This window comes from Lichenostomus cassidix, chromosome 2 (assembly GCF_008360975.1).
Source record: "Lichenostomus cassidix isolate B80296 chromosome 2, HeHo_3.0, whole genome shotgun sequence".
Lineage (NCBI taxonomy): Eukaryota > Metazoa > Chordata > Aves > Passeriformes > Meliphagidae > Lichenostomus > Lichenostomus cassidix.
The window spans coordinates 2,210,636-2,235,177 of record NC_139482.1 but is presented as its reverse complement, the minus strand read 5'-3'; the positions used below and the strand labels follow the sequence as shown (position 1 = coordinate 2,235,177).

The 24,542-nt window shown below is 43.4% G+C and overlaps 1 protein-coding gene across 7 annotated transcripts in view; it reads right to left on the bottom strand.

Annotated features, from left to right (window-relative positions):
• OBSCN (obscurin, cytoskeletal calmodulin and titin-interacting RhoGEF) overlaps positions 1-24,542 on the bottom strand; it is a 168,083-nt gene that overhangs the window by 118,492 nt on the left and 25,049 nt on the right. For 6 of the 7 annotated variants that reach the window (XM_085050083.1, XM_085050085.1, XM_085050086.1 and 3 more), the window contains exons 8-24: positions 21,735-22,007; positions 18,515-18,790; positions 17,357-17,629; positions 13,304-13,579; positions 12,642-12,917; positions 11,233-11,508; positions 9,863-10,138; positions 8,742-9,017; positions 8,011-8,277; positions 6,973-7,242; positions 6,416-6,679; positions 4,756-5,022; positions 4,307-4,419; positions 3,195-3,348; positions 1,712-1,873; positions 1,480-1,584; positions 535-801 (exon numbers count right to left, since the gene is read on the bottom strand). In XM_085050083.1, coding sequence (XP_084906209.1) covers positions 535-801; positions 1,480-1,584; positions 1,712-1,873; positions 3,195-3,348; positions 4,307-4,419; positions 4,756-5,022; positions 6,416-6,679; positions 6,973-7,242; positions 8,011-8,277; positions 8,742-9,017; positions 9,863-10,138; positions 11,233-11,508; positions 12,642-12,917; positions 13,304-13,579; positions 17,357-17,629; positions 18,515-18,790; positions 21,735-22,007 — 4,071 coding nt within the window. The remainder of the gene's footprint in view (positions 1-534; positions 802-1,479; positions 1,585-1,711; positions 1,874-3,194; positions 3,349-4,306; positions 4,420-4,755; positions 5,023-6,415; positions 6,680-6,972; positions 7,243-8,010; positions 8,278-8,741; positions 9,018-9,862; positions 10,139-11,232; positions 11,509-12,641; positions 12,918-13,303; positions 13,580-17,356; positions 17,630-18,514; positions 18,791-21,734; positions 22,008-24,542) is intronic. The other variant, XM_085050084.1, reaches the window with a different exon arrangement.

Sequence of the window (24,542 nt, the reverse complement as noted above, 5' to 3'; positions counted from 1 at the left end):
AGAGGGATTTAGGAGCCATGAAAACTTTTCTATTCTCAACCTCAACACTCATGCCATCTTTTCTGCACTTATGAACTCAAAACCCATAATTATTTGTATAGAAAAGCAAACATGTTGCTGGTCACAAGCCAGAAAGGGAATCTTGTATGTCATCATTCCTAGTCCTAATTCTAAAGCTGCCTTCCAATCCTGGTATCAAGCATGGGGTAATATAAAATGGAAGGTAAGCTTCATTGGAATGCAGATGCTAATAATAGGAATTGCACCATTCATCTGGAAAACAGACTTTCTCCAATACATTTGACAAACAACTCTGGAGTGAGAATTTCATCATTTCCCTTAGGAGAATATACCACATAGTTATTTTCCAGGATGTTCTTGTGCATAAAAGGATTCAACACCACTGGACTTCAGAATAAATAACACTGAATAAAAATCCTTTTTAAACACCTTTGTGTTTCCAAAGTAAATGCCAAGTCAATCAGCCCATCCTCCTTCCAGCGCATTTTAGGGGTGAAAAAAGGGCATTTCTACCTTCAACAAAGAAATTAGCACTGGTTTTGTCATCAAAGGCATCACAGGTGTAAGTGTCCTCATCTCCGTAGTCAGCGTCGTTGATAATGAGTTTCCGATAGACATCCTCACTCACAATTTCGAATTTGTCACTGGGGTGGATTTCCACATTCTTCTTGAACCAGCGGACCTTGGCGTTGGCTCGGGACACCTGGCACTCCAGGACACCCCGGTGCTTCCAGAGGGCGATCTTATCCCGCAGAGGCTTCACGATTTTTACAGGCAGCTCTACAAGAGCAAAAATAAATGGAGTAGTCAGTATAGTCTCCATGAAAGGTGCCAATTAGGAACTCATTAGCGGTGTTTCTGTTATGTTCACTTGTTTGGATGATGGCAGGAATCCCTGCTATGCTGAGCACTCAGTTAACAAGCTTGATAAGCAAGAGCTAATTAAAGGGAAGCTTTTACTCCGTATTTTGTCACTGGAGTGGTGAACTGCAGGGATAACAGGTGATTTCCTCAGCACTACACAGCAGGGCTATGGCAAAGCCAGGGACTGATCTCCAGTTCCCTGAGCTCCTCCTCCCTGTGTTAATTCAAATGTCCTCCTTCTCTCTCTCTCTCTATCACATTGCTTTAGTTAAACACACCCAAAAATACAGTTTTCTGTCAGAACATACAGCAGAAAGTGAAAATGCAGGATAAAGTCAAGCTACAGCTTTTTGTCCCTCAAATTTCACACACAGCTTTAAACACGTAAAGGTACAAAATCAACCTTCTGGGAAAATAAACTGTTATTTAGGCAAAGGAATTTCATAGCTGATATTTACCAGGCAGTAAGGCAGGCAGGATTTTTTATTTTCCTGAACACTGTGGTTTTTTAAAGTTTAGATATGAAGTGAGGGAAGTGAATAGTTTTGTAAGGTGAGAGAGCAGAAGCAGTGCTGGCACGAAAAGCAGAATTACCTTTTACAGTCAGCTGAGCACGAGATTCTGCCTGTTCTGCTACAAATTTGATCTCTGCTGCATCCTCAACGTGGACACGGGTGTAAGTCAGGGAATAAGTCTTTCCTGGGGAGAGACAAACAAACAGACAAAGCTTAGCTTCCCCCAGGCAAAACCCTTTTTTCTCATCTCCCATCCCAGCCCCTACTCCAATTTTGTTATTCCAGAACAAAATCCCCCTTTTTCCTCCTACCATCCTGCCGCATTTTGATGTTGTCGGAAGTCTTCAGCTTGTTGTCATTTTTGTACCACTGGGTTTCCACCTCATCGTGGGAGATCTCACAGGTGAAAGATGCACTCTCGTATTCATTCACCTCCACATCTTTCAGTGGTTTTACAATCTTGATATCTCGGGCTGTGGAATCATAAAGGTGAATATTTATTTGGGGTTTCTCTATAAGTGAGTGTGGTGTGTTTACTTTTTGTATAAATGCATGGACAAAAAAATGGGATTGTGTTTTGTTCCAGACCAGCCTCTCATCTCGGGTAATTTCTCTCCAGCACAGTGAATACTTTTGATATCTGAGCCTACAGCTATATTGAAACTCATTGCAAGAGGATTTTATGGACGTTGGAACTTCATACAGGTATTAATGGAAGAAATACAATTAATGAAAGAAAATCTGCCAAGAAAAACTAAACACAAGCCTACAGTATCTCAGGTCACTACAAACATGCCTCATTCATGCTTCTCTGCATGCTTTCCTCTGTTTTACATAGGAAATATCTTCGTTCAGGATCTCCTGAACTGAGTATAATCCTCTTTAACTCTGCACCTTGTCATCACTCTTTGTCAGAGCTCCTGTACATTTGTGTTACTGAAACCCTTTCCTTTTGAAAGAGGCCTTGGATCAGCCTCGGGAGCAGAGTTGAAATGCAAACAACAGCCCATCCTGATCCCAAAACCAGGGAGAAAAGGGGGAATTCAACAGAACTGTGAGACAGATGTTCATGAAGATACTGCTGAACCCAAGTGGCCACAGGAGGACAGCATCTAGCAAGCAATGAGAAAGATGCTCTGTCTTTCAGTAAGAGCTGATCTGTTTTTCAGATGCACCTCTGGAAAATAACATCTGCCAGGGCACAGCAGAGCTGTCTGTTGAGTAAATTGCCTTTTTCTTGGAGCTTATCTCAGGTGCTCCAGCGCTTGGTGACAAAACACACCTGGTGCTTCACCAGTTCTTAGTGCAACACTCTGAGGGAAAAACTGCCCTGGGCATAAAGGAGAGGTGCAGGCAGAAATAATGATCCTTTCCTTAGCATTTACAACCTAAAAATTTGAGCACTTCTTGAGCTCTGACCCAAAGTTTGTGCAGTCCCTGTTCAGGCAAAGTCCCCCTGTGACAATGGTGCCATCAAACCATGTCAGCAGCACCACTGAGTCGCTGCTCTGTGCCAGGCTGTCCAGATTTCCTGATGTGCCAATCCAGGAACACCACTCAGATTCCAGAGAACAGAAATCACTTATCATAAGTGGAAAACTGAGGTAGCAGCTCTGCCAAAACTGCTGTCAGGATAAAGCAAGTGCAGGACAGCTTTGCCAGCATTTTCTCACCAGAAAGAGAAACTTTACCAAAATGAGCAATTGTGAAATACATAAACTGTCCACAAAGAATTTCATGCTTATAGCCAAAAATACTGCAGTAAAGGTATTTTCCTACTTGAGCCAAACATACCATGAACTTTTAGAGTAGCTGATGTCTTGTCTTCACCCACTTGACACATGTAGGTTCCTTGGTCTTCATATTCACACTTGTGAATAATGAGGCTTCTCTTATTTCCTTGGGAGACCATCCCAATGTTTTTACTTTGCCGGATCTCCTTCCCATCCTAGAAGGGGAAAAGGCCAAAACAGATCACCCTCAACTCCTGTACATCTGCAGTGAGCAAAACAGACATTCAGATCTGTGCTTAATTCGCCCTTCTTGTTGGATTTAATTAAAAACTCTGGTGGAACATGTGGTGAAACTTCATCACAGTGTAAAGATTTCAGGAGGCTGGAATGGCTGCAGAACACACAGAAATTTTGGATGATTTCAGATACCTTTTGAAGTCTTAAAACTGTACAGAATAAGCCCCTTCAGACAAAAATGGTTTCAAAATAAAAGAGGGTCAATTTAGATGGAAATAAGGAAGAAGTTTTTTACAATGAGGGTGATAAAACAATGGCACAGGTTGCCCAGGGAGATGGTGGATGCTCCATCCCTGGAAATATTCAAGGGCAGGTTGGATGGGGCTCTGAGAAACCTGATCTGGGTGAAGATGTCACTGATCATGGCAGGGTTTTTGAAATGAGATGACTTTTAAAGGTCCCTTTCAGCCCAAATTCCACCTTGAAGAATTGTTGCAAGGAAAGTATCAGCTGAGCCCCAAGGAAGGTACACAAAATGCCAGAGCTGATCCCCAAAATGACTGTCTAGAGAAAGGGAACCAGTCTGTCACTGACAAAGGAAATTGAGGCTTCCCTTAAATCACAGTACCCAAAGAGGCTGTAAATCCTGGGTGAAGACTGCTTGGTGTGGAGTAAAGCACAAGGCTGCAAATCTCTAACAGCAGTGCTCATGTTCTGTGCAAGAATAGAAGAGTTTAACTTTCATCCCAATATACAAATCCAGTAAATAAAAACCTGAGAATGATAAATTGGGAGAGCAAATGAACATAAGGACAAGAGAGCAATGCTAAGAGCTGTATTGCAAAGGCTCATAACCCCTGGAAGTGCAATTAAAGGCTCTCATTCCCTTCCAGAGAAGTCAGAAACTAAAATATCACAATCCATGAAGTGCTGTACCTTGAACCACTTCACATTGGCATTGGGTTTGGACAGCTCACACTCAAATGTGGCCTTGAGCTTCTGAGTTACACTGACATCTGCCAAAGGTTTGCTGATCCTCACAGGCAGTTCTGAAAAGAAAAGTCCAGTGAATGGGGGATGATGTCTGCAGGACCATTTGACACAAGCACTGGTGGATAGGCAGACTAATAAATCTGATTATTAATAAAATTTGTATTGATTTGGGCACTTTATCATTCCCTCCCACTTTGTCATTGTTTTGTGGACAGTGATGCCACAATAATCCTGCTGGCATTAGAAGGAAACATCACTGATGATGCTCCAGTGCTTTACATCCCTTGCAGTTACAAGAAAAACATTTTGCCCTCTTAAATTTGCTCTCCAGGTCAGGAGAAGACAACTATACCCACCCCAGCCAGGGTCTGAGCATTTTTTTCCTTGTTTACCTTTCACAGTGAGCTTTCCTGAGGAGTTGATGCCTTCTGCCTTGAAGGAGATGAGTCCTGCATCTTCCAGAGCCACCGAGGAGAGAGTCAGGGAGTGTTTCTTGCCCAGGACACCAAAGCTGACGTTGGGTGAAGGTTTCAGCCTGACACCATCCTTCTGCCAGGTCCCCTCCACGTCCTCGTGGGACACCTCCACCTCGAAGGTGACAGTCCCTTTCTCAGCCACTTCCAGGGGCTGAAGGCCTTTCACCAGCTTGATCTGTCTCACTGGAAAACAACATGGAAAAGTTGGAGATCTCACACTGGCAGCTGTGACATGAATTTTCAAAACTTCCAAATTGGACTGTTTCCTATTCCTCATGCAGCTGCCTGCCAATTAATTGGTATCTGCCAATTAAACAACCACTTTTGCAGGACATAAAACCCTTCCATGACTACACTGCTAACATAGCTGCTATTTCTTAAATGGATGCTTTCATGAGACAAACAGGTCAAGCAAACATCACAGAAAACATCCCTGGCCCCTTTTCTACCAAGTTTTTAGTATGAGAAAGACAAGTAAGTCCCTGGCAACACTGTTCAGCTCTTCAAATAGGATAAAACAAGGATGGGAAGAAAAAGCTTTAGTAAAAGGAGAAAAAAAAAATCCATGACATGGTGCAAAATGTGCTGACACCTCTCTGCTTGGAGGCCAAAGCATCCATGGTTTGGGTGGATATTACCTGTGGTGGATATTACCTGTTCCTATGTATTTGTTCCTATTATATGTTCCTATCTTTGGGTGGATATTACCTGTTCCTATGACAAGACATCCATGCCCTATCATCCAGTAAAACGGATTTACTGTTTAAATTTTTATCACCACTAAAAGTAATTAAGCTGACAATTAAAAAAACCAAACCATGATGGAGGTTCCAAGAGCTCTCCAGAAAAGCTATTCATTCAGTCCTCTGGCCATTAAAAACTTTTTTGTAGTATAACCTGGATCTTTCTCACTGCAACTGAAGTCCATTATTTCCTGGCATCATGGAAAATTTTCCCTTCCACTCTGTAATAGACTTCAAGTACCCAAAATGCTGTTTTTAAGTCCTTCCTCGCCTATTCTTTATGACCAGCCCAGCATCAGCTGGTGGCAAGGACTTTATGGACAAAATTAGACAGTCCTTAAATGCTTAAATCCTGTCGTCACCTATCCTGTGACAATCATGACAAAAAAAATAGGAAAAAGGACAGAAGTGCAGTGCTATGGATGAGGCACTCAGTTTACCTGAGAGGGAAACACACTCAGAGAGATAATTTGCTTTTGTAGCTTTTTAAACCCTGGCTGAACATAAAGAGACATGCTGCATGAGGTTGTTTGCAGAGAAAAATTTTGGAAATGAATGGCTGCAGAGGAAATGTTTTGGTTAAAAAAATCATAGAAAGGAAAAATACAGAGTGTATCAGGGAGTGAGAAATTTCAGAGCAAAGAGAAGAATCAGGCAACAGGAACCAGCCAGATCTTCTCTGTTTCCTGCCCTTGCTTTCACCTCCTCTTGGTCATTTGCCTGCTGGCCAAGCCCATGGATGTGTCCCTGTGTCCCCATGATAATGCAGACCCCAAAATCCACCTCCAAACCCTGCCCAGGGTGTTTATAGAACTAGGGATCACTGAACTCACTTTCCACATTGATCTTGGCCTGGGTCTTGTCATCAGGGCTCTCACAGCAGTAGAAGCCTCTGTCTGCAAAGGAGATGTCCTTGACCACCAAGGTGTGCTTTGTTCCCTCAGCTTTGATCTCTATTTTGTCACTGGGCTTCAGGACAATGCTGTTCCTCATCCACTTCACCTCTGCAGGCTTGGTCAGCTCCACCTCCAAGGTCACTGTCTCCCTCTCTTCAACTGTTCTGGGCTCCAGTTTCTTCTTGAAGGAGATTGAGGCCTCTGCAAGAAAGGAAATACTAGTAGGAATGTCGAGGATCCATAAAACAGGCTTTGAGAGAAAAATAAATCAGTGGCTCACATATCTCCAGTCCCAAAGCATTCTGGGCATCCCTATTTAATGATGCAAAAGCAGAATTTCCCTGCTGCTAACATTAATTAGAGGGAAAGCCACAAAAAACAACATCGTAGAATGGCTTGGGTTGGAAAGGACCTTACAGATCATTTAATTCCAACCCCCTGCCCTGATCAGGGTGCCAATGCCAGCCTGTCAAAGGGACACTGCCACCTCTTACCTCGCACTCTGAGGTTGGCTGTGCTTTCCACACCCTCAGCACTGGCAGTGATTTCAGCTGCATCCTCCAGGGTGAGGTCAGTGATGGTGAGGCTGTGGTTGGTGTCCTTCTGAGAGATCACATATTTGTTGCTGGCTTCAATCTTGGCACCATTCCTGAGCCAGGTGACCACAGCATCACTGGGGGAGACGGAGCACTTGAACACAGCCTCTTTTCCTTCCTCTGACACCACGCTGTTGAGGCTTGTGGTGAATTTCACCACCCTGGGAGCTGATGGATAGGAGAAAAACATTTAGGAGCATATCTTTGAGACTCTGCAAAAGCACCTTCAAACAGCCAAAAACTTCCACAATTTTATTGGAAGCAGCAATTTGATTATTTTCAGTATGTGATCACAACATTGGATCATCACATTTCCCATGTCTGAGTAAAATACGGGAAATCTTTTATATTATATAAATATAAAATATAAATATTAAAATATATAAATACATTATATTTACTATACTTATTATATTTATATCTATTATGTATATTTATTATATTTTATATAATATCTATATATCTATAGATATACATTTATTCTATTTTATTTAATATAATATATAAATATATAAATATATAAATAAATATATAAGAACATATATATATATATAAATATATAGATATATAAATATATAAATATATAAATATATAAATATATAAATAAATATATAAATATATAAATATGAAGATAAAGATAAGCAAAACAAAGAGGAGGGGAAAAACCCCATCCTCTATTTGGGAAATTGAATTCCAGCCTCATATGCAATATGAAGGTCAAGATTAAGAGACCTGAACTCAACAGGTCTCACAATCATTATGTTTTTCACAAATACAGAGTTTTCCACTGACTCTGAGAAGGAAGGGCAGTTCTGTATTTTGCTCTCAACACAGCAGACAGCCCAGACACATGAACAAACTCAGCTTTGTGGGGTTGCAACAGCTGAGGACAAAACCCAGGGACAAAACTCCACAGTGTCACCATTAGAGACATACGTTTGGGGACGATGGTGATGCTGCTCTTGTCATCCCTGGACTGGCAGGAATATTCTCCCTCATCCTCTGCCCGGATCCCTGTTATGGTCAGGGTCCTTTTGAGTCCCTCCTCACGGATCTGGAAACGCTTGCTGGGCTTGATCTCCACGCCATTCCTGCTCCATGTCACCTTCCCTTTGGCGTGGCTCAGCTCACAGCTCAGGGACACACTGCCACCAATCTCGGCTTTCACAGGCTCCAGCTTCTTGGCAAATTTCACTGGGATTTCTGAGATCCAGGAGAAGGGAAAATTGGGAAGGGAGGGAAAGATAAGAAAGCTGTTATAAAAAATTGGTTCTACCCGATTTTGAAAATGAAAAATCAGTTAAATGGCACTAAATATTTGGGGCAGAGGGGAGACAAAATCTAGCCAGAAATGCAGAAATTCAGGGAGATTCCTCTGAATCTGATTCATCTGAAGATGGTATTTTCAGATCACTGTCCTCCTATAGGAGGATACAGAAACAGGAGAGGAGCAAATACCACAAGTATCCATAACAGGCTTTTTTGTCCCTGACTGGCCAGCAAAGGACAAAAACTGGGAATTTGGAAGCAGAGCACTGCTGGCCCATGATGGGTCATCCACAGAAGATCCAACAAGCCTTGAGGGTGGAACAGTTTGGATTTCACCTCCATCCCACCCTGAGGGAAGTGCAGCTGTTGGGTTAAGCCATGACCTGGGCACTGCTCACCTTTCACCTGCACCCTGAATTCCTGCTTGTCATCCTTGGTCTGGCAGGTGTAGAGAGCAGAGTCTGTGCTCTCAGCTGCAGTCACTGTCAGTGCCCTGGATGTCCCATCACTCTTGATGACATATTTCTTGCTGGCCTTGATTTCTGTGCCATCCTTGAACCACCTCACTGCAGCATTTTCAGGCGTGACTGAGGTTGTCAGTGTGATGCTTTCATGTTCTTGAACAATGAGAGGCTCTTTCTGGACAACTTTCTTTTCAAATTTGGCCTCTGGTTCTAGAAAATACAATAAACCAGAAAAACTAAGAACTTGGTGCTCAAATCCTTGACACAGCAGTTTTATATTGCTCTGTCTTCAGGATTCACACCACCAGCTCATCCATAACCTGTAATAATCCAGGGATTATGGCTGAATTTTTGTGGCTGATATAATCTTTTCCTGAGCAGGAAGAAAGAAAATGATCTCTCAGGCAGCCCAGAGCTTCTGCTTAGAAGAGAAGCAGAGGAAAGGAAATGCAAATATGCACATTTTATCTGCTGCCCATAAAAAAGCTTGTTCCTTAGGAGTAAAATTTCCTATATAATTATTTCTCCTCCCATTATTAGTAATTTAGATAAAATTAAGAAGAGCTATTAACGGGCTAAACCTGAATGTATGGCCTGTTTTCTCTTTGCCCCACTGGCAGGAGGGTTGGAACTCAATCATCTTTAAGTTTCCTTCCAACTCAAACCAATCTGTGGTTCCAGTCCCTTCCTCTTGTCCTCTTCTCTATGTTGTACAACATTTTGCCACAAAACTGGGCCTTTTTGGGGCACACACAAGCAGCAGACCAGATTTTCTGGATAATTTTTCTCCATAGTTCCACTGCTGCTCCTCAAAGCTTCCCACTTTACATTCAGCTCTCCACCACTGAAAGAGGTTGGGTGATCAGGTGTGTTTAAGAGATAAACAAAATTTTTCTAGTGTTTCCAGAGCCAAAAAAAAGTCCAGATTTGCCACCTCTCCATTGCTACATTAAAGATTACTGCATCAGGTGATCCACTGGGGTTTCTCCAAGGAATGTCTAATTTTCCTCTAAGCTACAGCAATTGGTTCTCCATACCACAAGCTGAGCACTCACCAGTTGGTTCCAGTTTGAATGTCATCTTCTGGCCTGCAGCCTCACAGATGTATTCCCCAGCATCCTTCTTCTCCAGCTGCTCTATCACCAGGCGCCGGGATTTGCCCACGGTCTCTATTTTGAATTTCCGAGAGGAAACGAGCAGTTTTCCATCCTTGTACCACTTCACTTCTGTTGCATCCTGGGCCACCTCACACACCAGGGTGGCACTTTCTGTCAGGACAGCCTTCACCTCCTTCTGGACCTTCTCCTGGTTTATAAATGCAGGTTTGGGCTCTGAGCACAGAAAAAGTAGATAAGGATTAATGAGAGGTTGAAATGGCATTAATCTTACAGACTTCTGTAGAGAGGTTTGGAAAATATTTGGGTTGTCACTTGCCAAAACCAATTGCCATCACTGAGCAGTGTCCACCCTTCTATGCAATGCAGTTTCCACGTGGAAAATTGGGAAATAAGAGCCTAGGAATGAAAAGGACCAAGAGGATCCTTGACATCAACCCTACAGCTGCACTTTACCATGTAAAAATATTTAATTCAAATTTCCCCAAAGAACATCTGTCCTGCATGTCATCAAAAGCTCCCAAATTCCTCTTCCTTAAGATCTAGGACACAATAAAGCACTAAGGGCTTCTGGAACAGTCTCTTCATGGTCTCTCCCACTGCCACAAATGTGACTGTCAAAGAAATAAAGGAAATATGATCTCCCTGCAGGGCTCAGGTAGGTCAGGATCATGGCTGGAAAGATCCCCACAGTGATTGCATTGTCAAAACTCCTTCTAGCATCACATGCTTAAAACACTGTGGGCACTGTGCAAATCCTGTTCCAAACAACTTCCTGGAGTATTTCACAGCAAAGGGGCATTTAGCACCTGGCAGAAGTAGTAAGACATCTCAAAAGGCTGAGATCTCAATGGCACAACAGCCCAAACACAGAAAAAGTGCTGTTTACAGCCCATTTTGAGATGTGCTGCTGATACTGCAAATGACAAAACATAATTCAGCCTCTAAGTCTTCCAAAATGGGATTGAAAGTCCAATAAGAAAAGGATTCTTTAATGTATCTTTCCTTTCAAGAGGCTCAATGGGCAAGAATTACCCTTTGGGATCCCAGGATTGGAAGAGATCTGAATAATATTAATTATTTCTATTATATTTATAACTGCAACTATCAGACTCGCTAAGATTGTCACAGACCCTGTGCTGTGCTAGAGGCAAATATTCCAATTTCTACAAACAAGGTACAGAAAATCAGGTGAACCCTGCAGGCTGCAGCAAAACCCAGACTATTGCAACTGAGTCATGGCAGAACAGTTATTCCAGTTATTGCTTTATTGTCCTCCCCTGGAATTCTGACAAGGCATCTTTTCCTACCTGTGACATCGATCCTGAAGGTGAGTTTTTGGCCAGCAGCCTCACAGCTGTACTCCCCAGCATCTTTCTTCTCCACCTGACCCACCACCAGACGACGAGATTTGCCCTCTGACTCCACCTTGAACTTCTTGCTGGAGGTGATCAGTTTCCCATCCTTGTACCACTTCACCTCTGTTTTCTCCTGGGCCACCTCGCAGCTCAGCGTGGCATTTTCTGACAGTGCAGCTTTCACCTCTTTCTGCACCTTCTCCTTGTTTGTAAACACAACTTCTGGCTCTGGAAAGAGAGAAAAATGCAAAGTTTCTCCAAAATACAGTGTTGCTCAATCTCCTTACCGTGGCTTACAACTAATACTGGGAAAAAAGCCTCTGACGTGACAATGCACATCTAAATCTATCAGAAGAACATGCAAAACATTTTGTGTAGGGTTTTTGTGGTGCTTTTCGTCTGGTTAGGGGTTTTTTTTTTGGCAGCAGTGATCTCTGTATGGTTCATAAGAACATTGTCTAGCATGACCCAGTCAAAGCAGGACACAGTTTGGTTAAAGTCAAGTGCTAACTAACAAATTTTTAGAGGAAGGAGCTGTTCCATGCTGCATCTTAGTCCCATATAATTGATTTCTTTGATTTCAGCTGCTTCTGCTTCCTCTTAGATCATTTTGTTAAGTGAGAAAGGTGCTAAACCAGGAGTGACATCTCCAGGACTGTGCTAGTTGTTCTCAGTGCAAACCCTGGGAAAAGCTCAGCTCATCTCACATTCAAATGGTAAAATCCTCTTGGTCTCCAGAAGACACATCAGTCATAGCAGTTGGAAGTGGACTGGGAAGTTGTGAGGGAGCTGGGAAGCTAAATCCATTTTACCTCTCTACAGCCCCAGCAGGGCAATACATCTGGAATGAGTCTCCAAGGCACTGTCTTTCCCTACTTGCCATTTTCTTCACACCTTAAACACCTTTATATTATCAAATCCCACTTCCATATTCTCCCTTCAGGATGAAAGGAGCACTTCCAAGGGAAAAAAAAAGGAATATGGACAAGGGGCAGATACCCCATGGCTCTCCACCATGACCCACACTGAGAATGAGATGTGGTGCAGATTTGCTCTTGCTGCACCAACACGGGAGGAAGGAGATGAACAACCAGTATTTTCTTTTTTACAGCTGTTTCCATCCAGTGATATGTAGCTTCCAAGATTTTCCAAGGATGCAGCTCCTCATTTTAAGGATTTTAAATGTTTTACAAAGAATATGTGAAGAAAACTGCTCTTTTATTTGTACCTCTCAAAGCCAGGCCATGCCAATGATGTCCTCCAAAATTTTGAAGCATCACATAAAAAAGCCTTATAAAATAATATTAATTGTTCTTAAGACTCTAGAAATAGGAATAACGGGCCAAAGAATCTTCTCCTACCTGGGACATCAATCCTGAAGGTGAGTTTTTGGCCAGCAGCCTCACAGCTGTACTCCCCAGCATCTTTCTTCTCCACCTCACTCACCACCAGGCGACGAGATTTGCCCTCTGACTCCACCTTGAACTTCTTGCTGGAGGTGATCAGTTTCCCATCCTTGTACCACTTCACCTCTGTTTTCTCCTGGGCCACCTCGCAGCTCAGCGTGGCATTTTCTGACAGTGCAGCTTTCACCTCTTTCTGCACCTTCTCCTTGTTTGTAAACACAACTTCTGGCTCTGGAAAGAGAGAGGAATTCAGAGTTTTGTCAGCACTATTCAAACTGGGGTTTTGGTGAGTTTTTATCGTTTTGTTTTGGTGAGTGAAGACATTGGGCAGACATCCTTCTGCTCTTCATCATGACCCTACTGTGAAATTCACTGAAAATCAGCTGCACTGCAGAATCGTTCTTGTTTCATCAACATGTGAGGATGGAGAGGTACAATCAATACTTTCCTTTTCTTGGCCCTGTTCCTACATAAATTAGGAGCTCCTACAGCGTCTCTAGGATTGAGTTCCCTACCTTAAAGATTTTACAATGCTTTACAATGGAATAAACAAAGTACTACTAATCTTTCAAAATATTTTAGGAATAGGAAAGCTGAGCTAAATAATTTTCTCTCACCTGTGACATCGATCCTGAAGGTGAGTTTTTGGCCAGCAGCCTCACAGCTGTACTCCCCAGCATCTTTCTTCTCCACCTCACTCACCACCAGACGACGAGATTTGCCCTCTGACTCCACCTTGAACTTCTTGCTGGAGGTGATCAGTTTCCCATCCTTGTACCACTTCACCTCTGTTTTCTCCTGGGCCACCTCGCAGCTCAGAGTAGCATTTTCTGACAGTGCAGCTTTCACCTCTTTCTGCACCTTCTCCTTGTGGACAAAGGCATCTTCTGCCTCTGAAATAGGGAAGCATGATGGGACAAATATGAAAGATCTTGTGGCAAGAAGCTCCTACAAGTATCTGGTGTGGATGCTCTGCAGGATCTTGGACCTGGCAGTCCTGGGTTAACCACTGGAAATGATGATCTTAAAGGTCTTCTCCAACATAAATAATTCAATATTAAACACTTGGAAGGAAAGCAGCTTTGCAGTTCTATTTATCACATAAATAAAACAATGTACCCTCAAAATATACTCCATGCAATTATCATCCCTCTCTGACTCATCTTCATGAAAGGTTCAACCACCTCATTTGCAAATTTCTTACAATGAAGAGAAAGATAAGATTCTCTCATATCTTTATGACATTTCTACTTACCATAACTTGAACAAGCCAAATATAGCATAATGATGAGTTGCCACCTCCACTATCACATTATTTAGAGGATTTTACCAGGTGTTTTAGGTTAAAATAGGGTGCTGATCAGAAAAATGTCTTGTAACCCAATCCCAAAGAGAGGACCAAGACAGATTGCTCAATATGGAAAAGTACTTGATGAATATTACACATAAAAAACTAGCATTTTCTAAACTAGCATTTAAAATTCAAAGTGTATTTTTATTTCCTAAGAAATCTGTGATTTTTCACCAAACTGGCCTCCTGACAGGAGGGTGCAGCCAGGGTGGGTCAGGCTCTGCTCCCAGGGAACAAGAGACAGAATGAGAGGAAACAGCCTCAGACTGTGCCAGGGGAGGCTCAGGATGGATAACAGAAGGAATTTCTCTACAGAAAGGGTTGTTAAGCATTGGCAGGAGCTGCCCAGGCAGGTGGTGGATTCCCCATCCCTGGAGGTGTCCAAGGAAGGCCTGGATGTGGCACTCAGGTGACAATGTGGGCATCAGGCACAAATTCTGTGATTCAATGGCCTGGGAGGCTCTTGGCTCTCCCTGGCTGTGATGCTGAGCCTCTTCCATCCCCTGTGCTAAATCCTTCCTCTCCCCAGTCACTCTCTGCACCCTCCTGGGCCTTCCCTGACTCCTCCTGGATAATTTCTCCTGTCTCCACCACGTCTGAGCTCTGAGTGGCAGCAGCTGCCTGGCAGGGTGAGGAGATGAGGTAAGCTCAGCTCGAGTTCCTCCTGGTGACAGTGGCACCACACGTGGTCCTGAGCCACATCACAGCCTTGCTGGGAATATTGCACAGTCCAGGGAAAGAGAGATGTCCTGCAGGGAGCAACACGGAGCAGGAATCCAGATTATGGGCTCTAAATTTGAGCTCCTCTGTTTATCTTGGCTGTAGAAGGGGTGGGAGGAGGTGTCATTGTCATTTAGAAGGCGCACAGTCTCTGCTGGGTGATGTAAAACTCCTCAAAGGCACAGGTCAGCAGCACTTTGACATCTGAAAGAGCTCAACACACCAAGCTTTGCATTCAAAAGTGACTGCAAAAATATAAATATTTAAGGCCCCATCTACAACTCTGAGTGTGAATATGCAGAGTGTATTCAATGGGTTATAAAACAAGTCTGTGTCAATGAGGGCTGTATTTAAAATGTCAGGTTAGCAGGGCAGGAATGTTCCAGACTCATCTCACGTGTCCTTTCCATTCTTGACCTTTCATATAAACCATTTTCATAGCAACAGGAAATGTGACTAAAATTTTTAATCAGCTTCCAAAGTGATTTACACCAGTTGATAATTTCCCTTAGAAACTTATTTTAAATTTAAACAAGTATTCAGTGCAGATGATGTTTCCAGCCTCTAGCTGAAAAAGGTTTGTGAAGTTTCAGTGGAAATGAGGAAAAATATTTTCAGGATATGGAGCTTTCACCTTTTCACTGATTTAAAATATGGATTTCACTGCATACCATGAATCCTGAAATAGTCAGATTTCAGAATCAGCTCTTTTTCTACATGTCCAACTCTGTCCCAAGGTGTGCAGCAGTTGATTTTTTTTTTTTTATATTAAGCCAAAATCTACAGTGGCATCCCAAAACCCAACACTGAACATCTAACCTTCAACCTGTCCTCAAACAGGGAAGGCTTTGTGCTACCAGTGGAGTACAGGAACCCCAAAAAAATCTTTCCAAGTGCAACAGCAACAGGATAAATTAAGACCCAGAAATCCGCCGCACTTCGGGACAACCTAGCAAGAGAAGGATTTCTGCTGCAGAAGAGCCAACCACTCCGAGTACTCATAATCCCTCCTGACTTTCACACTGGATCATCTTCCAGCCAGTGCTGGACTTGCATGTCGTGTTGCAGTTGTTCTCATGAGGAATACAGCAACGGTAGCTAAGGCAGGCTGGCGGCACAGGGACAAGGGTCACATTGCCCAGCTGGAGAGAGAGCTGGAAACCTTTGCTTTCTGAGGCAGACAGCTCCTCAGAGAGAGCATTTCATGTGTAAACCAACACATTTGGGTGTTTTCTGGCTGCACTTCTACAGAACTCTATGAACAGGTGCCAGCAGTGAACAATGAATTTGGTTTATAACAATTTTGCCCAGAGAAGCTGTGGCTGCCCCTGGATCCCTGGCAGTGTCCAAGGCCAGGCTGGACAGGGCTTGGAGCAGCCTGGGACAGGGGAAGGTGTCCCTGAAATGGCAGGGCTGGAACCAGGTGATCTTTAAGGTTCCTTCCAACTCAAGCCAGTCTGTGTTTCTATGATGGTTTTACACATCCATGTGGAATTTTCTCTGGAAGACACCTCTCAAATCTATCCTTATTGATCCTTCCTTTCTTGCCCATCCTCCACTGTAACTGGAAGCTCACTCAGCCAAAGAACGAGCTACACAATGGATGAAAAGGAGCCAAAATTCCCCAGCTCACACTCTGGGTACTCCATGCAGAGTGGAGTCAAACTACCAACAAAATTGCTCATCTACACAGCTGATAAAATGCCAAATCTCTGTTTGGTGCTATAAGAAAACAGAGGAGAAAATTGCCTCTCTGTTTTGATCATCTCTGCATAGGGGACAAGAATTTTAATATTAAAAGAGAGGGATTTGGCTGTAAACACAGCAGAATGCTGTGAATATTGATTAAAAACAAACAAACCAACCAACACTTTCTTAACATCCAATGGAGAAATGATCACTCAGAGTATAGCTGCTGTCCATGGCTGCCTGGAGCCTGAGACAAAATTCACCAGATCACTCGTAAAATATACTGAGACCAAAGAAATCACAGAATCATTTAGTTTGAAGAAGACTTAGAAGATCATTGAGTCTAGCTGTTCCCCCAGCACTGCCAGGTCCATCTCTAACCCATGTCCCCAAGTGCCACATCCACATGGCTTTTAAATCCCTCCAGGGGTGAAGACTCCACCACTTCCCTGGCCAGCCTGTTCCAATACCTGAAAACCTATTAGGCAAAGAAAATTTTTATAATAACCAACCTAAACCTCCCCTGGTGGAACTTGAGACCATTTATTCTTGTCTTACCACTTGCAAAACAAGAGGAAGGAAAACAGTGACTTTCATGGAAGAAAATCAGTAACAGGAGGAGGAATACCAGTACTGGTGATGAAACTGGAAGAAGTTTTTAAACACAGTGCCTGCTATGGAGAAGTCTTGATCACTGTGTCAGCTGAAGGTGCAGTGAGAAGCAGATATCAGGATATCTACAGATCAGCTTCAGATCTGCCCAGTCCTACAAAACCTCCCTGAAACAGCAGCTTAGACCAACATCAAAATGTACTTTAACAGCACTTCTAATCTTATGTCAGAGAAAATAGGGGGAAACACCCAGATACAATGAAAAGCTAATGAAACGGAATGAAACATCTTCTCTCACCTGTGACATCGATCCTGAAGGTGAGTTTTTGGCCAGCAGCCTCACAGCTGTACTCCCCAGCATCTTTCTTCTCCACCTCACTCACCACCAGGCGACGAGATTTGCCCTCTGACTCCACCTTGAACTTCTTGCTGGAGGTGATCAGTTTCCCATCCTTGTACCACTTCACCTCTGTTTTCTCCTGGGCCACCTCGCAGCTCAGTGTGGCATTTTCTGACAGTGCAGCTTTCACCTCTTTCTGCACCTTCTCCTTGTTTGTAAACACTTCTGTCTCTGTAAGAAAACCCCAACAGTCACACTCAGCTTTTTGCAGTCATCATCTCTGGTGATTAGTCAAGTTCCTCCTATTTCACTTCACTTGCCCCTGACAGGTAATATCATGATGGGCCATTAGTGAAAGAAAACACTTTCTGCTTTGCTAAGAGGTGAATAGGTATGGGAGTTTTGTGGGAATTCTGGGGTAATGTTAAAAACTCACAGTTTTGGCACAGATTTGAATGCAGGACTTGGAGCACCAACACGCATTGCCTGAACACTCCTCCCTCTTCCCTCTTTTCCTCTCCCCCTGTCTCTCCAAGCTTCCAGTGAATCAGAAAAAACAGCCCATGTATCCTCATGTCCAGGCACCATTGCTCTTTTTCTGCTTATTTAGGTCACTCAAATTCAGAGATTAGATTCTCCATCTAACCATAGAATCCCAGAATGGTTTGGGTTGGAAGGGACCTTAAAGATCACCCAGTTCCACCCCCTGCCATGGACAGGGCCACCTTTCACCTAGGCCAGGTTGCTCTAAGCCCCATCCAGCCTTCCAAAAATGGGATTTAGCCAGAGTTTTTCAAACTCCTCCCCCTTGCCCTTTATCCATTCCTCTGCTACGGCCTCACACTATGTTCTCATGGGAGTTTTTCTGCAGACAAACCAGCTAATTGCAAGAGGAGAAGGAATTTCCATCCTTTCCTATCATTTTTTTCTGTGATCACAACCAGTCAGGGATGCAGAACTGTGTGTATAAAATATTGCTATGAAAGCTGCCCAAAAAATCAAGTACTACAGCTGAGATCTTCCACCCTGAGGAGACTGTGAGATGATCCTCCGGGTGCAAAACACCACTCAAAAGGGAATTATCCTTCATCTTTGGAATTCCTGGCGTTTTCCTACCTCTGACTTTGACTTGGAATGTTGTTCTGTCGTCCTTGGTTTCACAGGTGTAGCTGCCTTGGTCTTGCTGTGTCACCTTCTTGATGATGAGCTTGCGTTGTGTCCCCTGGGAGATGATTGTTGTCCTCTGGTCCTGCTTCACCTCCGTCTGCCCCTTCCTCCACACCACAGCCCCTCCTGCAGCTGACACCTCACACACCAGCTCCAGGCTCCCAGAAGGACTGACTGAGACTTCTGGGGTGGTTTTGGGCTTGTTGACAAAAGTAACAACTTCATCTGGAGTGGGAAAGAGGGAACAGTTTATGCCTCAGTGCTGGTTTATCAGCACAAAGTTAGGATGCAGGAATTATTGATTGTTATCTCATTATCACACACGCAGTTGATGCCTCTCTGACAGATGGTGCAAACTCCTCTGATCTTCAGATAATTGCCCTCAGTTCCAGTGCAATCCCATTCATCTGCCCTACATCCTTCTGGATATTTAAAATCAAGCAGAGATGCCCTCAGGTCGCTCACACTTCATTTATCACTCCTTGATTCCGATGTCAGGCAAGCTCTGGGGGATATGTATTGATGGGCATATATTGAGGACAGAGACAGCTTTGAAAAGACCTGGGAAGTCTCACAAAATCTAGTTAGAAGTATGAGGAGCCTTTTTTAAATCTTTCTGAGCCCATTCCTGCAGCTCCTTGCTCACAGAATCAGTCCAACTGGACTAATTCTTCTCCAAATCAGGGCACTTATGGGAAAATCTCATTGATAAAATATTCTCCAACTTCAAGTTAGGAAAAAGCTCTGAGCAACCTGGGATAGTGGAAAGTGTCCCTGCCCATGGGGGTTGGAAGGAGATGGTTTTTAAGGCCCTTTCCAACCCAAACCATTCCATCTTTCTATGAATATGGGAGTCAATAATCTCATCTGTTTTAGCTGAACCTGCTCTTCCCAGTAGAGAACTCAGAACTGCTCACACAGTTCAGCTGAAGTTCCTGCATGGATATCTCAGCTCAAACCCTGCTGACAGCACAGGTATGAGCTGTGCAAACACACACACAGAGGATCTGTCATGTAAACAGCAAAAAAACTGAGTTTTTATCAATTAAGGCTCTTTGCAAGGGTCTTTGTAAAGGTAAAAGTGAAGGCAATGAAGCAAAACCAGAGATTTTGGTGTAAAATGTGAGCAAACTTATTAAACACACCCTGTCCCTAAGCTAAGGAGCAATTTTTGATGGGCATGTCAGGTATTTCAGAGCCTCCATTCCATCAGGGCAGCCCTGATGCAGGCTGTCCCTTAGTGCCAACCTGAGCTCAGTATTGCATTTCTTTATCAGCAACTGTTGCTTTCAGTCACTGAGTATCCCAAGGACAACTGCCATGCCAGGCAAGTATTTCATTAAAAATTGCATTCATTAGGGCTGATCTATTATTCAACAATTAGCTGACCCAAGGAAGAGATTCTCTCCAGAATCCTGCTGTTCAGGGTTATTGGGATATCTAATTTCCATCAAGGCAGATTGATTCCCTGCCCTGAGATCCCTTGAGTGTGCAGGGCTGCTTCTCAGCACTCTGGAATATTTTTATGGTGACACATGAAACAAGGAGGAAGCTTCCCTGATTAAGGTGTTGTGAACAGGTTGTGACTCAGTCCTTGCTCACCAAAAGGTTTGTGGGGATAGGACAAGGGATAATGGCTTCAAACTGACAGAGGGCAGAGTTAAATGGGATATTAGGAATAAATTCTTTCCTGTGAGCATGGTGAGGCCCTGGCACAGGGTGCCCAGAGAAGCTGTGGCTGCCCCTGGATCCCTAGAAGTGTCCAAGGCCAGGCTGGACAGGGCTTGGAGCAGCCTGGGATGATCTTTAAGGTCCTTTCCAACCCAAACCCTTCTGTGATTCTACGATTTATCAGGTTAGCAGATTATTTGCCCGAGCCATGTGATGTTTTGCCACAGGAGCTACAGGTGAGATACACCCAAACTGCCTCTGGTTATCAAAAACTCAGACCCAGCTCAGGCCATGCTTCAGGCTTCCTATGCACCTGATGTTCAGACAAAGGCATAACCAGAACACTTTTAAAATCTATCTTAGACAGCTCTAATCAGGCAGTATAAATCAGATTGTATTAATTGCCTTTTGAGGGGTGAGTTTGGGCAGAGCCTGGTTGGTTCTTTCAGACCAATTTTTCAGTGGCTAAAGTCAGGGAGTGGGAATTACAATCCAAGTGAAATTGCTTTATGTTGGAGAACTGGAGGTGAGATGCAGAATGAGCACCTGAGCAAACACCAGCTGGAAGCTGGAAGCATTCCCTCCAGCTCAGTAAATCCTGCAGCAATCCCTCAAGACAAGTGCTGTCCTAAATTAATCAGCTTTGCTGAGTCTTTAGTTAGCTCATGGACAGCATCACAGTAACCTGGATATTCTGTTACAGGTCACAAGCACTCAGCTGGGACTTCTCTTAAATTGCATTGTATTCCAGCCATGCCAGGAGAAGCTTCCAGGGAAGTTTCAATCTTAAACTCAGGACCAGGTTAAAAATTAGGCTCCAGGCATAAGCCAGAAAACCCCATTTAGAAGAAAAGCTCCCACAAACATGCAACTCGAATCAGCTGAATTTCACAGATATTGAATTTCACAGACGAGTTCTTGTGTCATTTTACACTCTGGCTCCATCCTGGGCTGGAATGCAGTGGTGACAAGCATTTCTCTTCTGGGCTTGGCCTGACCACCACGTGCTCTGTGTGATGGACACGTGACAGGGACCAGCAGGGTCACTTACAGTACCACAGGAGTGATCTCCGAGATCACCGTGTCCTTTGGGAACAGCAGGAGATGCTTAACTCCCAAAATTGGGAGCTAAACTTGTCACATGGCTTTCACAGCAAGGCTTTGAACCCCTGCTTGAGATGATGCCCATGCTGAGATAAAGGAGTCAAGGCCAGATGTGGCTGCCAGCTGTTCAACCAGCATCGTGTTTGGGTTGTTCTCCAGCCACAGAAAAACCTTGTGCTGACTCCAATAAATCACAGCATCATTATAATATTTGCTTATATTTTGTGTTTGCATCAGGACCACAACAAGGGTTGGAATCTAAGAACAAGAATAAGAAACAGAGTTGTGCAGCCATGGCCCAAAGTTCTGTTAATTTATAAGGCAGGACAAATCTAATGAACAAAACCCTGAGTTTCTCACACGGATTGATCCCGTATTTGCAGCACAAACTTACCTGAGACTTTTAAATCGAAAGTAAGAGTGTCATCCCCAATCTTGCAGGTGTAAGTTCCTTCATCTTCTTTGGTCACAGCTGAAGCCACAAGCTTGTGCAGTTTTCCTTTGTCTTCCATGGTGAATTTCTTGCTGGCTGTGATTTCCTTCCCATCCTTGTACCACTTCACCATGATGTTGGCCTCAGAGGTCTCAGACACAAACTCAGCCTGTTTTCCAGCGATGGCCTTGATAACTCCTCCAGTTTTCTCTTTGTTTATGAAGTTTGCAAGTGCTGAAACAAAGCCCAGACACACAGCTCTGGTAAAGAATTCTGTGCACAGCAATAAAAATGTACATTGACAGACACATTGGGTATTCATCTATCATAACACTGAATCTGCATGTTTAATTATGGATCTAATTACTAGACTCCAAAGCAGAGGCAGCCAAATTTCCAGATATATTCCTGATTATCCCATGTCCAAAAACCAGAGCACAGAGACAGCACAAGAGGCTGTGACAAGGAGAGGAAGCCCCAGGAAACAGAATTTTAAAATAATATCTGAGAGAGGTGAGGAAAGAAATAAACTGGAGGGAAAGCCATGAAGGTTATTCAATTATTGTATTGTAACCATCTGGCAAATAAATTTACTCTAGAAGAGTTTAAAATGTAATCTAGAAAAATGAAATTATATGAATTTTTTAACATCTATATAGATATCTCATAGGACTGAAATGAAAATAAATTTATTCCTGGAAATCAACTGGAGCATAGAAAATAAACAATAAATCAGGCATCATATAAACATGGAGTGAAATAATTGAGTCACCAATTGCCTCAAAGCAAAAGATTCAAACCCTCACCAATATCCAAACTAAAAATGTGACCTGAAACCACAGTCACATTGGACTTGGGATAATGGAATTAACTTTCAAATATCTTTTCACATATTGTTTTAAAACAATGAGGGAAGGGGAAGGGGAAGGGGTAAGGGGAAGGGGAAGGGGAAAGGGAAAGGGAAAGGGAAAGGGAAAGGGAAAGGGAAAGGGAAAGGGAAAGGGAAAGGGAAAGGGAAAGGGAAAGGGAAAGGGAAGACTGCTGAGACATTTCTTTCTCCACTATCATTACTGAAAGAGAACTCCCAGGTTCAAAGTTCTGGGAGGAAGAAGAGGGAGATGAGTTGATTCATTCACCTTTCCCTTCCTCAGAAAACCAGAGTGAAAATACAACCAGAGCAGCCTGAAGACATCTCAGATGTCCCTTTTCAGCACGGGAGGTCATGTGTCAGAGGGTGCCTGGCACGTGGAGCCCAGGGCAGGGCAGGACTGCAGTGACAAGTGGCACTTCAGGCTGGCTTGGGCAGGTGGCCCAGGCAGTGACACAGTGGCCATGGCACAGTGGCCCCTTGGCAGCCACGTGATGCCCATGTGCCATTTACAGCTGACCTGCTCCTCAAACCATTCCCTGGGGCTGATAAAAGGTGTCCCTGATGGAAGGTAAATACTGATAGAGCATTTGTGAGCCTCATCCTGCGAGGATGAAGATACCAAAGGTGATTCTCCAGGAATCAAGCTGTAAACAGCAGATGTTTAAATCACAGCTTGTCAACGCAGATTTTTAAAGCAATGACATTGATTACTCATTTGATGGTCACATTACAGTGAAAAGCACATGAAACATCCATCAAGTGATTCAAGTGAACTTTCAGCATGAAAAATGATGTCAAAGAGGCAGAGAAAGAGAGAAAAAATATCAAAATTAAGAGCAGGTGCCAACTGTAGACAGAAATTCCTCTCTGTATAGATTTAGTCATATTTTAAATTTTTTTTCAGCTCTCTCAAGTCTGCTCTTTGAGAATAACCAAATAATTTGTCAAATGTGAAAGAAAAAAAACATTATTCTTGGGCTTTGTTGTTTCTACAGAGACCAAGGAGGGGGAGATGCCAGCAGAACATGATGATGAAGCACCTCAGACTTAACTCCATGAGGAAACAAGTGTGATCCTGGCTGGGAGAAAGGTGAGGGTGAGTTGTGGGACAGAACATGGAAATTAAATGGCTTTAAAGAGTGAACGTGAAGTTCAAAGAAAACCAACCCCTGAAATCACCCCAGACCATGTCTGACAACAGGTTGGGCGGGCCTGGAGGCAGGAGTGCACTCTGAACCTCAACAGACACCTCATGATCCAAGTGAGGAACAGTCTGGGGGTTTTTAGGCAAAACCTGTTCCCCTTCAAGGCAGAGGCAACTTTACTGTAGCTCATGGAAGTTTCCACAGATGGGAAGGTTTGCAAGAAGGAGGCTTAGTGGTGTTGATTTCAGGGTAGAGGTAGAGACTGCCATGAAAGGAAGAGCAGCCAAAAAAATAGAGCAGCTGTAAACAGTGCTGGCTCAAGAAATATCAAAATAAAATGCCATCTTGCTGGTTTTTTCTGCACTGAGCTGGTAGAGCATTTTATCCCCTTCACAGATTCACTCATGTCAACACTGAGCATTTTTTTCCAGTTCAGAAAACTCGATCTGGTTTTTTTTTCCAGAGTCACTAAGAAAAAAGGAAACCACATCTTTTTCTACTCACAAACAGGAATGGCTCAAGCCATCCAATCTGCCCTGGAAAGGTCTGTTCTTATCCACCACAGTGTTGACAGAAAACAACATCAAAAAAATCCTCAAATAAATAATTTTTTAAAAAATCCCACAATGCCAAGATGGTTTTGTACAATCAGAAACTGAATCAGAGCTGAACTCTCTCTTCAGTAACTTGTCTGATATCACACAGCAAGTGTGGGACACTCATGGGGTCCTGTGTCATGTCCTGCCCCTGGGG